Source organism: Pituophis catenifer, unplaced genomic scaffold, assembly GCF_029215685.1.
Source record: "Pituophis catenifer annectens isolate HBS135680 unplaced genomic scaffold, rPitCat1.0.hap2 SCAF_2, whole genome shotgun sequence".
Lineage (NCBI taxonomy): Eukaryota > Metazoa > Chordata > Lepidosauria > Squamata > Colubridae > Pituophis > Pituophis catenifer.
Genome location: NW_027256882.1, coordinates 170,247,037 through 170,260,026, shown reverse-complemented (window position 1 = coordinate 170,260,026; position 12,990 = coordinate 170,247,037). Strand labels below are relative to the sequence as shown.

Sequence of the window (12,990 nt, the reverse complement as noted above, 5' to 3'; positions counted from 1 at the left end):
CTTAGGACCATTGCAGCGTCCCATGGTCACGTGATCAAAATTCAGTTGCTTGGCAACTGTTGTGGCCCGTCAGCGGCCTGTGCGGCTGGTGGCTGATTCGGACAGTGAGGAGGTTGGTGTGGTGCTGCGCCAGCATCCTGTGCAGCTGGCACTCGAGTCAGACAATGAGGAGGCTGGAGAAGATGTGGTGCCAGAGGCGGGGATTCAGCCAGGGCCTTCAGAACCTCTAGAAGCTTCCATGGGTGAAGAGGAAGAAGAGAAGGAGCCTCTTCTCGAGGCACGGGAGCACAGAGCTGCCAAAAGGCAGGAGTGGCTCCTCAGGAGGAGGTCTTCTCGAGAGTAAGGCTTGGAGCCAATTGGCCACTCCCTTAGCCTATTTAAGGACAGACAAGGACTGAGGCAATTTGCAGGGAACAACTTAGTTCACTCTCCTTCATGTCTTGATCTTAGTTCTTTTATCAGTTTCCTGCAAATTGCTTCTGGGCTTTCTGCCAAGCCTAGTAAGATTACGATTACTTATTCTTTGGATTCTTGTAGGCTGTTAAGAAAGTTAATTAAAAGCCTTTGTTTGAAAAAGACTGATTTAATTTAGTAAACTAAGGTTTGTACAGACTTCGTGTGTGCTGCGTTCTTTGGGGTCTGTAGCTTGGGCAGAACAGCAACTGACTCATATTTATGATGGTTGCAATGTCCCGGAGTCATGTGATCACCTTTTGTAACCTGACAAACAAAGTTTACGGGGAAACCAGATTCACTTAACTACCATGTTACTAACTTAACAACTGCAGTGATTCACTTAACAACTGTGGCAAGGAAGGTCGTAAAATGGGGTAAAACTCAGTTAACAATTGTCTCACTTAGCAACAGAAATTTGGGGCTAAAAGGACTACCTGCTCTCCAATATTTGAGGGGCTGCCACAAAGAGGGGCTCAAGCTATTTTCTAAAGCACCTCAAGGCCAGACAAGGAATAATGGATGAAAACTGAATGAGAGATTCAACCTGGAAATAAGGAGAAACTTTCTGACAGTGAGAGCAATCAACCAATTTCAGAAGTTGTGGGAGCTTCATCACTGGAGGTTTTCAAGAAGAGACTGGACTGCCATCTGTCAGAAATGTAGGGTCTCCTGCTTGGGCAGGGGGTTGGACTAGATGACCTTCAAGGTCCCTTCCAACTCTGTTAATCTGTTACTGTTATTTTTCTATGATATCAAAAGTGTCACAATAGAATCACAATACATTTTCATGCTGCCCTGTTTTTAAGGAACAAATGGAACAACCTGTAGGCCTCTGACCTCAGCAGGGTAGAAACTACTGTAGCCTTTACCTTGATTGCTGGCTCCACTGTCAGGGCTCCCGCAACTTTCATGAGCTAGGAAATGGATGTTCTTGCTGTTGTTCTTTGCCTGGCTTACTAAATTGCCATGCTAATTATAGGAGAGATTAAAAAAAAACAAACAAACCCTAGACCACCCTAGTACCAATGTAAGAAACAAAAGCATGATATTCAGTGGAGAATATGTCAATGAGCATTGAGCATTGAGCATTCCTCAGGAAGTCTGGAAAATCTGGTTTTGGTAACAAGTGTCCACAATCGGTGAAATGTACTAAAGCAGATTTATTAATTTGTTGGTTTGTTAAATTTTTATGTCACCTATCTTCCCTGTAAGGTGATTCTGGATGGCACAAAAATTTAGAAAATTAACATTTAAAAAGTTGGAATGGAGGAAACGAAAAGCTGAGGCCAAAATGTCAAATTCTTCTCTCTTCGAAAAGACTAAATGAATCCCCAGTCATTTCTGTGTAGCCCGATCTCCCATTTGTCATTTGCAGCTTAAGGCTCTTGGGAAACACTGTGCCTCCTTGCTTCACTCACTGCCACTTCTTCTGGGCCTGCATCTTAAGCAGGGAGGTCTCAAAGGCAGAGCACATATTTTGCATGTCCAGCATGACCTAAGGGTTACAAAGCTACCATATTATAAAGTTCACTATTAATATCTCCAGTGAGCTGTTGCCAGAGGTGACACTGTTGGCTTAAATGGCAGTGGGATTCCTACATGAATTTAGAGATGTTGGCCTAAGGTTCCTATAAACTGTAGCCAGCTTGCCCAATTAAACACAGCCAGTCAGTAGTGGCTGAATCTAATATCCCTGGATTGGATATTTCTGTGCCACTTATGTAAAAAAAGAGAAGCCATATTTATTATTATTGTTATTTTTAAAAAATATCTATCGTGGATGTTTTAAATTATTTTCTATCAGTGTAAACAGCCGAGAGTCAAAATGATTGACATAGGGTGTCATTACAATGAATAAACAAATACATACATTGGTTTGGGGTCTGCAGGAGCATTTGTTTAGCACGCATCCTCTCCTTAAGTTCCTATCCTGTACTAGCTAGTTAGTTCTCCATCTCTCTAACCTGCCAGAAGTAAGTTTTACTCCGTTTTTCTATCTTTCGTTTACCATTCACTGCCACTTCTATCCATCCTACTCCTAGTCTAATCACCATTTTTTGCTTCCCTTGTGGAAACTGAACTACATTAATATTTATTATTTAGCGTACGGTGGGAACATGAAAGAAGAGAAGTAAACATATATAAACAGTCCACATAATTATACGTAAAACTTCTATGGGGATATGGCAGTAGCCTCATAACTGGATATCCAATTCAGCTATCCAGGCGATCACCTCTGGCATTGCTTCTTGTAGATCTTCTAGGAACCAAAGAATGCACATCATGGGCAATCTTGCACAATTTTTTTAATAGTTTGCATATCAGCACCACAATCACAACAAGGGAATCTTTCCTTCCTCCTGAAACAGGGCAGTAGCACGTCTTCCAGTATCACCCTTAACTCTGTTTGACTTTGACCAGCAAAATGAGGCAGGTCAAAACCAGGTGGTTTACTAGAGGAATCACTAATGGTCCACAAGAAAGTACCTTCAACCATTCCTCTCTCCAGGCATTCTTAGGTTTAAACTGGGAAGATGTTAAGTGAATAGCTGTTTTCCAAGCTGTTTTATGGTATTGCAATCTTGTGATGGGCTCTGCATTGTCCTGGCGAATTCTTTTAAAGAGGGCCTTGTTGTTCAGCATCCTTGACCATAGCCAAATGAGAGCTTGTTGTCTGTGAGGCAGTATGATATTGCTGGGCAGTATGATATTGCTAAGTACTGGTAACCAGTGTACAGGAATGGGATACAACATACCAGAGATGATACATATTGTCTGGCAAAATTGAACATCAACCATTTGGATGCTGTTAAGCCACAGTATTCAGCTGTGAGATAAACCAAAGCCAAGACTGTTGTTCGTAGGGTGTTGGCATCAGCACCCCAGGATATTCCAGCCAGTTTGTTCAGTAAATTGTTGTGGCGTTTCGATTTTACAGCTATTTTACCCAGTTATTGCTGGAAGGTTAGCAATGTGTCCAGTGTTGCACTCAGGTACTTCGGAGAGTTATTACATTGTACAGTACGGTTCTGGAACTTCAATGAAGGCTGGTAATTTGCATAACTATTGCTGAGGTGGAATGTGCCTATTTCTGTTTTTGTTAAGCTTGGTTGAAGGCATCACTGAACCACAGATGTTCTGTTCTATTCTATTCTATTCTATTCTATTCTATTCTATTCTATTCTATTCTATTCTATTCTATTCTATTCTATTCCATTCCATTCCATTCCATTCCATTCCATTCCATTCCATTCCAATATTCTGTTCTGTTCTGTTCTGCTCCATTCCTTTCCATTCCATTTTCTGTACACACACACACACACACACACACACACACACACACACACACACACAAACCCCGCAGCTCTCAACACTTGTAATGTTCATAAGCATTCCACAACATCATAGTGGTTCCATTTGGGACAGAAATTTTCCTCCATGGTGGATACAGCATTTATAGATACAGCACTATCACAAGCTTGGCAATTCCCCGCTCTCTTCTTTTCTCTTCTTGTCTCTTACAGGGTTTATTTAATCCATGTTCTCTTAAAATAGGGCATTTTTCCTCTGCAACATTTCCTTGTTTAACAATGGGGAGAAAAACAGTCCAATTCTTTCAGCTTAATGCCCAATTTCCCTCTTCCCCAGACAGAGATGCCAAATACTTCCAAGTGAAGTCAACTGAAAATTGAGAAAGGAAGCCCTAAAGGGCAAGGCATAAAAGAAGTTTGGTCCTGATATAATTGCTACTATTTTTATTTACCAGAGGCTTGCAAATATAATTCTTTGACACACAAAGCTAATCATATTATGAAATCGAATTTTGGAAAAAGTTAGCATTTTGCTCCCCACCACTATTAGTGTATGCATACGTACTATACCGCATATGGTACATATGTGTATGATCAAAGTCTGGTTCAAATATCAACTGAAGCATTAAATATACAAGATCATCTTAGAGGCAATTTTCACTCTAGGAGCCTGAAGTTCACTAGCCATTAATTTATTAGCTGGCATGTGATGCAGTGATGGCTACTTGTGTAGAATATATTTTAAAAGGAGCAGAATAGTTTTATGGCTCATAAACCTCCCAAGTCAAAAGCACTAGGACAATGAATGCTAGTTACCAGAAAATGGTCACAGGAGAGCAGCAGCGCATTATTTACTCATTCTTAAATTACTGTCCCATTTTTCCACTTTTCCCATCACCATAAAATAAAATGCAAACCAATAAATTGGAGCATAATCAAATAAAAGCCCATTGGTTATAAACTCCCTTCAATGCAAACAAGAAATAAACAGCGACCACCTGCTGAAACGTATTTCAGCAATTTCCAAGTCTGTTTAAGGGCTAAAAATCTGTGTCAGTCTCTTTGCTTCTCAACCATTGAGAAGGCTTTCTCTGTGCTTCTAGAGATGAAGAGACATGGGGGCGGGAAAACTTCCTCTTCTAAATTAAAATTCAGAGTAGAATTCTATGAGACAATATGGTCTTTCAAAGAGTTTAGTCCTAGCCACGTCAAATCTAGCTTTCTAAACCATTTTGGGTGACAGATTGATCTCCAGTGAACACTTGTGATGCGGCAGTCTCACACTCTCTAGAATAGGAGTCTCCAAACTTGGCAACTTTAAGACTTGTGGACTTCAATTCCCAGAATTCCTCAGCCAGTTGGTCTTAAAATTGCCAGGCTTGGAGATTCCTGCTCTAGAACAAGTTCTAACTCCATTGACTGGCAGTAGCACTCTAAACCAAAGGGTTTTGGTATTTTTTAAAAGACAGGTCCACAATCCATTGTCCAAATAAGATGCAGCCAAAACAGGTGGCATTATGGTCAAATCTAAGATTTTCAGAAGAAGGCATAGTGGCAATATTAGCTATGCAAATGCCGTCCTGACTATCTCCAAACCCTGGATATTTAATTTTACAACTGAATCCAGAACAATGCCAGAATTGTGGACCTGAATGTTCAAGAGAAGCAGATCTTTATTTCTTTTCAACTGACCACTCAAATTTCTGTCTTGTCTAGATTATGTGTGAACACTAGCTAGACTCATCAACCCATTTATTTAACCAACTTATTTATTTATTTGGAAAATGTATGGACACCTATATTTTGTTTGCTACCCATGGCAGCTAATAGACAAATAATAAAATTAAAAAAAATGCAAGATTAAGACTCAAGCACATTACCAGTGCCGTGATGTTAACTTCTCAAGATGCTGGGCACATCTTCCATCCTGAGGGAAAAGCCAGGTTTTAATAGCTTTCTGGAAGGCAAATCTAATGCTTTATAGAATGAACAACACTTGTCTGTATTTGAACAACATATGAAATTGTAAATCGTGAACTGCAAAGGTGAGGTTTAAAATAACACACTAAGCCAAAATTAAAATGTTCCTCCAAATCGCACACTAACCAGTCATGCCAGAAAGCTATTATGTCCAATGGCAATGAGGTCCAGCATAAACAACAGAGACTCATGCCTTCTGCCTATTTCCAGCATGTAATCCAGTGTATAATCCAGTGTGTAATCGAATCCCTAGTGCTGTGTAACGGGGTGAGCTCCCATTACTTGTCCCAGCTTCTGCCAACATAGCAGTTCGAAAGCACGTAAAAAATGCAAGTCGAAAAATAGGGACCACCTTTGGTGGGAAGGTAACAGCTTTCTGTGCGGCTTTGGCATTTACTCATGCCGGCCACATGACCATGGAGACGTCTTTGGACAACGCTGGCTCTTTGGCTTTGAAACGGAGATGAGCACCGCCCCCTAGAGTCGGGAATGACTAGCACATACGTGTGAGGGGAACCTTTACCTTTACCTTTAATCATCTATTAAGGAGAGCCAGGCACTCTCCAACTCCTAGTCTTGAAGCTATATTGAAATATATTTTTAAAATCTCTCTTAACTCTAAAGCTGAAATACCATCTTGCCGCACTGGAACATTAGAGATTGGCTGGGAAATTATCCAGTGATAGGCTCAAAGTTTAAAAACCAAGATATCATCATCTTCTCTTTTAGGTATGAAAGAATCATCCCCTGCTTCATCCCTGCTGTGCTGTTAGGACAGCAGGACAAGAAAAAAGGAACGAAGGGAAGAAACAATCAATTATAACCCATTTGTGACTGTCTGCTCTGATCCGTAAGAGTTGGATATTGGATCCCTACAAAAACAACAAGCTTGTTTTGAGCATTTCTCCCCCCCACTTTCTTAAACAATATTTAATCAGGCTCACTAGCCTCCCCTTCGTCAAAAGAGGACACAGAAGACATACTCCATGAAGAATGCAGTCACTTTTTAGAAACAAGAGGATGTGTTGCTTTGTGAAGCAGTTTTGAGAGGGTTTTTGTTCAGACAAGGTCTTCTCTGCCCTACTTTTGAGATCATGTATCACATTAGGGTTTCATGATAAACATGTTCAGAATGGATCTGAAACCACAGAACTGCTGTATGATGGGTGCAAAGTGGCTACCAATTTCAGAAAGATTCTGAGCTATGGGATTAACGAGTTCAGAACCATTTTCAGATGTTTGGAAATTACCAGGAAGAACCCCATCAGGAAGCAGATGAGCTAAGTAAACTATAGGAACACATGCAAGAGTTCTTTGCCAGATGTCTTGAGCAAATAACTGATTATCTACGTAGCTGTCATTCACATTCCACATCAGTGCACACAGCCATTTGTTTACAGAAAATAGAAAGTAAGAAGAGAAAAAGAATTTTCTTGAAGGCTTTGGAACATATTCAAATTCAACCAATTGCAAATTCACCTGGATGAAGAACCAGTCAGAAACTGGTTCTCGGGCATGTCAACAACATGTTCCAATGAGAAATTAGTTTGGTTATAAACCTGAAAGCTCAGTCATTTCCTATTCAGTTGCCTCTGAACTACCAAGAAGTGCATTACAGAGCAGATCATATTCATCTCTGAAGATGCCAGCCATAGATGCTGGCAAAATGTCAAGAGACCAAATAATTAGAATACAGCCAATTAGCCTGGAAGTTTATCACCACTGATCGTCAAAGCCTTCATTGGTACACAGGTAATTCTCCAAAGCACCTGTGGGCAGGACAAGAAGCAATGGATGGAAACTAATCAAGGAGAGAAGCAACCTAGAACTAAGGAAAAATTTCCTGACAGTTAGAATAATTAAGCAGTGGAACAACTTGCTTCCAGAAGTTGTAAATGTTCCAACACTGGAAGTTTTTAAGATGTTGGATAACCATTTGTCTGAAATGGTATAGGGTTTCCTGCCTAAGCAAGGAGTTAGACTAGAAAACCTTCAAGGTCCCTTCCAACTTTGTTATTCTATTCCATATGATCATAATGGAGCCTGCCTATTACGACTGTATATCGTAACAGTCATCACATGACTGACTCAATTTTACATACTATTTTGCCTAAATTGTTAAGTGACTATGGTGGTCAAAAAGTGTTGTTAAGCAAATCCATGGTTCACTATGGGAACTGTTTTGCTAAAAACTAGAAGTGCCAGTTTTATGACAAAACTGTTGCAAAACACGGTTATGTGCCCAGGAGACACTGCAAATGGCCATAAATGCAGCTGCGTTGCCGAGTTAATACACAAATAATAAAATAATAATAAAATGCAAGATTAAGACTCTAGCACATTACCAGTGCCATGATGTTAACTTCTCAAGTAAAACACATACACAAAAATGCTGGGCACAACTTCCATCCTGAGGGAAAAGCCAGGTTTTAATAGCATTCTGGAAGGCAAATCTAATGCTTTATAGTATGAACAATTGTCTGCCTTTGAACAACATATGAAATTGTAAAGTTCAGTCAGATGATCATCATGATCCGAACATTGGAACTTCAAATGCAGATTGTAAGTCCCCTTTTTCAAATCAGTTGTAGTTTTGCTAAGCAACAAGTCATACGTTGGGGACTACTGTATTTCATAGAACTGTTCAGAGGTGTCTTGGCATTCTAAAGTTTAAATATATGCCCCAGTTTACCCCCAAGTCTCCTTGCAATGCCAAAGTGCTAGTACTTCCATAAACTCAAAAGTCATGGATATCAAGTTATAGATTTTATAAGGAGATCTGCCACAAAATATTGTAGAAGAGACTACTACTACTACTACTACTTATTCAGTGGCATCTATGACAATTTGCCACAGCCAACTCACCACAATCAACTCACCGTGGGACAACTTGCCATGGCCATCTCGCTCTGGCATCTTGCCGCAGGACAACTCGCTGCAGGACAAGAGTTATGCTAATATCGAAGAAATAGTGGAACAGGATCATTAAAGAAAGGATGCCAAAGGAAGGACAATATGAAATGTGAATGACAAAAATTAAAATAATTTTTAATTTATTTTAAATAATTAAACTGAATTGTTAAACTGTCCCACGGTGAGTTGGTCGTGGTGAGTTGGCTGCGGTGAGCTGTCCTTGGCGAGCTGGCCATGGTGAATTCTTCCATTCCGTATTGAGTGGGCCTTAAGCAAACTCAGACTTAAGCAGATCTTTTTGTGGGTTTCCCCTATTTATTTATTTATTTCCATTTCTTCATGTTTGGAAATTCTTTAGATCTGGTGATACTTTATGTAATTATTTATTTATTTGAAACATTTATACAGCTACCAACTCTGGGTGGCTCCCCCTCAGGAGTGGTGCTATTGTAAATTAAAATCCTCAATTCTAAATTAAGAGAGTCCTTGTTGAGAGAAAGCAATAAGAAAAAGGTGACCAACTAGCTTATATTTCTTTAAGTGGCAGTCCCAACATCAGCCATAAGTTTAAAATGCCAGATAATCAGAAAATTACCAAGGCAATGCAACCAAAACAACCATTCAATACCACTAGTTCAATACCAAGTTAATTTTGTCCGAAGACACATCTATCAAAAGACTGTCTACGAGGAAAATAATACAAATTAGATTTGTTTGATCAGGGTAAATAATAATTACTTTCATGTAAGATTGTAATCACTTCATGGTCTTTTACTGATTAGGACTGAACAAGGCTTTAAAGCTTTCTTTATACTGTAGGTAAGAGATAAAATATGAGAAGAAGAGATCATTTGTTGTGTTTAAGAGATGATTAGTAAATATACTAAAAATTGTTTATACTTGTGAATAGACTAGACTAGACAAAATAAAAACTTTATTGATTTAGTCATTTGACCACATCAAAAAATATATATAACTAATATCAATATACAAGTAAATACAAAGAAAACAATAGAACATGATCATAGTAAGTAAGTCACTCTGAGTTAATCTGCAATCTAATCTAAACATTCTGTCCTCTTCGAAATGGCCTTTCAAATAAAGAATGCAGTCTTAGTAGTGATATGCAGGTTCATTTCATGCAAAAAATGAAATAGTTTCTCCTGGGTGCCCAGTAATTTTTAGCTTTTAAATTAGAATCTAAATAAGCAGCACTTTTGTAAGTGAATATGCATGAATGAAAGAAAGAAAAAAGGAAGGAAGGAAGGAAGGAAGAATGAATGAATGAATGAATGAATGAATGAATGAATGAATGAATGAATGAATGAAATATTCTCTTTGGTAGTCAGGCTTCACATCACACTCACCAGTGAATCACGTCTCTCCTGATTCTTAATCTCTCACTCAGAAGATTTTCAGACATGACTCACCAAAATTAGAAACTTTACTGCAGACAAGAATGAAGCCTTAACACAAAAATAGACTGTGTTGCAGAACAAAAAATTAAGAGCTTTTATATCTATGCACTAGAGTTGAACGCTCCGATTGAAATGAAAAACTACTGTACTTCACTCCCCAACAACTACAGGAATGGCTAGGAAAGGGGAGGTTCTTCAAACTTCAGCCTCCATTATGTAACTGTTGTTTCACCTCAAATTTTAACTAGGTCACTGAGCAACATTTTCCCTTTCCAAACTACCTCCACACCTACTTCACTGTCATATCCCTTGCTGTCAAACTGACACTTTCAGAGAACATTCGTTTCATTAATAATTTTTGTTTCCTTGGTGATAGGTTCCTGGACCACTTTTGATGCCTCCTAGATGCAGCAAACTTTCCAGACTTCTCAACTAGTCCAGTTTTGAATGATGCTTGCTGGGAATGTTTACAGTTTCATTTTAATATATTTGGGAAGCAGTAGCTGTGAGAGACTGATCTTATGGACCATCTGCTTCCATTCAAACTATGCTTAACAAATGGGACCTCAAGATGAGAGGCTGGTAGACAGGGAGGTTCTTGAAGTTAGTTCCATTTGTATATTTAAAACACTGGGGGAAATCTCTTTAGTTAGGCTTTGGAAAAACAGAAACAGTGATCAGTTTTGTTGCTATAGATGCTAAGATGCTAAATAATCTGATGCACAACTGCTTTTATTGTATTCATTTTTAGCAAATGTATCAGGCAATGTTTGTTTTAATAGTGAAACCCCCATTAAGCTGTGACTGTTTATGGAGAAACAGACTGCCTGAATTGGCAAGCTCCCAGTCTGCTGAATCTCTCAGGAGAAGAGTGGGAGGGCTGAATTGAGATTTCTAGTATACACAATGTGTATACAATTCCCAAGCTACATCTATAAAGGCTGCTTTATCTTGGAGCTTTAGGAAAGATTGAAAGACCTGTTTTTTGGATTGTACACTTTCTTGTCTCCACACAACAGGGAAAACATCCTTTGAAATATCGAACTGTTGAGTGAGGATGTGGGGAAAAGGAAGAGAGGCAGTTTCAATGAGTGGTTACAATAACAAAAAAATTATCCTGTCATTTTCCCCCTTAGACTGTGAGCTCCATTTATTACCAATTTATTACTCAGAGCCACCAAGACAGCCACCCTGTCTTAAGGGCAAGGACACAAAATAAAAAGTAACACTGATATTCATCCGGATAATGGATTACAGTCTCTGGAACCTGGGCTGAGATTCCGTAACCCCTTATTTTGCTGAGTTTTAGATTGCTGTTGACAGCTTCCTTAAAGAAGAAAATTAGCAACTGAAATTCCATTTTGTTGGATAGCAAATAAGCCAAACCCTCCTGATGAAGGCCTAATGTAGCTCAATAGTAATTGTCCCACTTGAAAAAAATAAATAAACCACTTTTCTTCTGCTTCATTTTGTCCATGGATATATAGCAATCTTTTTCAAACTCATGCAGTTGAGATATGTTGGACTAAAATTCTTATAATTAATATTTCCCCAAATATTATCCTGGTTAGCAATTATGTGTAATCCAACACATCTGGAACTCTGTTAGGGTAATAATGGTATAAAGTCCATATAGGAAATGGAACAAATGCACATTTGTCCCACTCTGATTATTTTGGAGTAAAAAAAAAAAGTGCTTGTTCAAATCAGTAGGGCTTTAATTTAGAAATTCATTTTGGAAAAATTCATTCTTAATTGAATTGATTTTAGGAATTGGATAGGCAAATTAACTGAACAATGCAGAAGGGCACAAAAGCCCTCATTTCAAATCAGTTCAGAAAATCAAATTGGTCTCATTCAGTGCTTCAGGTTAAAGTGCTGAAATAAATCAGCCCAATTTTATGAATAGATTTTGGTAATCAAATCCGATCATTTGAATTTGAGCTGATTCACAGACATTTATTATTCCATCTTAGCTATACTGATTGATGCAAGGATATTTTTCTTTCTCCATCACTAGTCTTTGCATACTACATAAAATAACAGGCTGGTGCATGAAGAGTGAGTCCCTTTGTCAAAACGATGGTAACCATAAAACTCCCTTGCATCAAATTGGGCAGTGCTGTATCATGCCAACCATGGTACAACAGCAAAGCCGTTGTCAAAGCAATAGAAGCAGTTCTTAAAAAGTTTGGTTAAAGTTCTCTAAAGGATCTACTATCCCTGCTACTTTCATCCCCTTCTGCCATTCTGTGCATTTTGAGGACACAAACCATTTCATGTTGAATCTCAAGGCAAGTCAAATTGGTTTGTCCTTGACTCACAGATAAAATCATACCCTCTTCATATCACACATCTCCAAGTCAAATGATGGAAGTTATCAGTGGTCATTACAGATTTTATATAGAGGTTTGTTTTGTGTTGCTTTTTTAATGTGTTTTTATCAGCTGTTAGTCACACAGACTTGTGACAGTGAGCTGGGCAGTCAATGGAATGGAATGGGAATCAAGGTAGATTTTAACAAACTTAATTTTATACAGCAATTTGCTGTATACAACTGCTCTGTTATCTTAAGGGGGGTGGGGTGCCAACAAATTTTGGCCTAGGAAAACTCTGTGGCCTGGGAATACTCCATAGTACTGTTACTTCTATATAATAAATGAAATAATTTCTTTCTTTCTTTCTTTCCTGTTCTTTTTTTTTCTTTTTTTCTTTTCATTATTTCTAAACTATATCAGATCCATACCATCTCTAGGCATTTTCCCATCCATACCATTACAATAGAGTGACACTATACTAATATGATAGTCCATGCCATAAAGGATGCATTAATTCAATTCAGCCATTGTCCATGGCACCCTTCATTCATATTGCCCAAAGAGAGGAGGAATAAACCTATAATCCACATTTCC

General features: G+C 38.7%; 1 protein-coding gene across 3 annotated transcripts in view; it reads right to left on the bottom strand.

Annotated features, from left to right (window-relative positions):
• OLFM2 (olfactomedin 2) overlaps nucleotides 1-12,990 on the bottom strand; it is a 185,542-nt gene that overhangs the window by 142,672 nt on the left and 29,880 nt on the right. The window contains exon 2 of one of the 3 annotated variants that reach the window (XM_070935017.1): nucleotides 3,932-3,951. The exons of the other annotated variants lie outside the window; for them this stretch is intronic. Coding sequence (XP_070791118.1) covers nucleotides 3,932-3,951 — 20 coding nt within the window. The remainder of the gene's footprint in view (nucleotides 1-3,931; nucleotides 3,952-12,990) is intronic. 3 annotated transcript variants of the gene reach the window in all.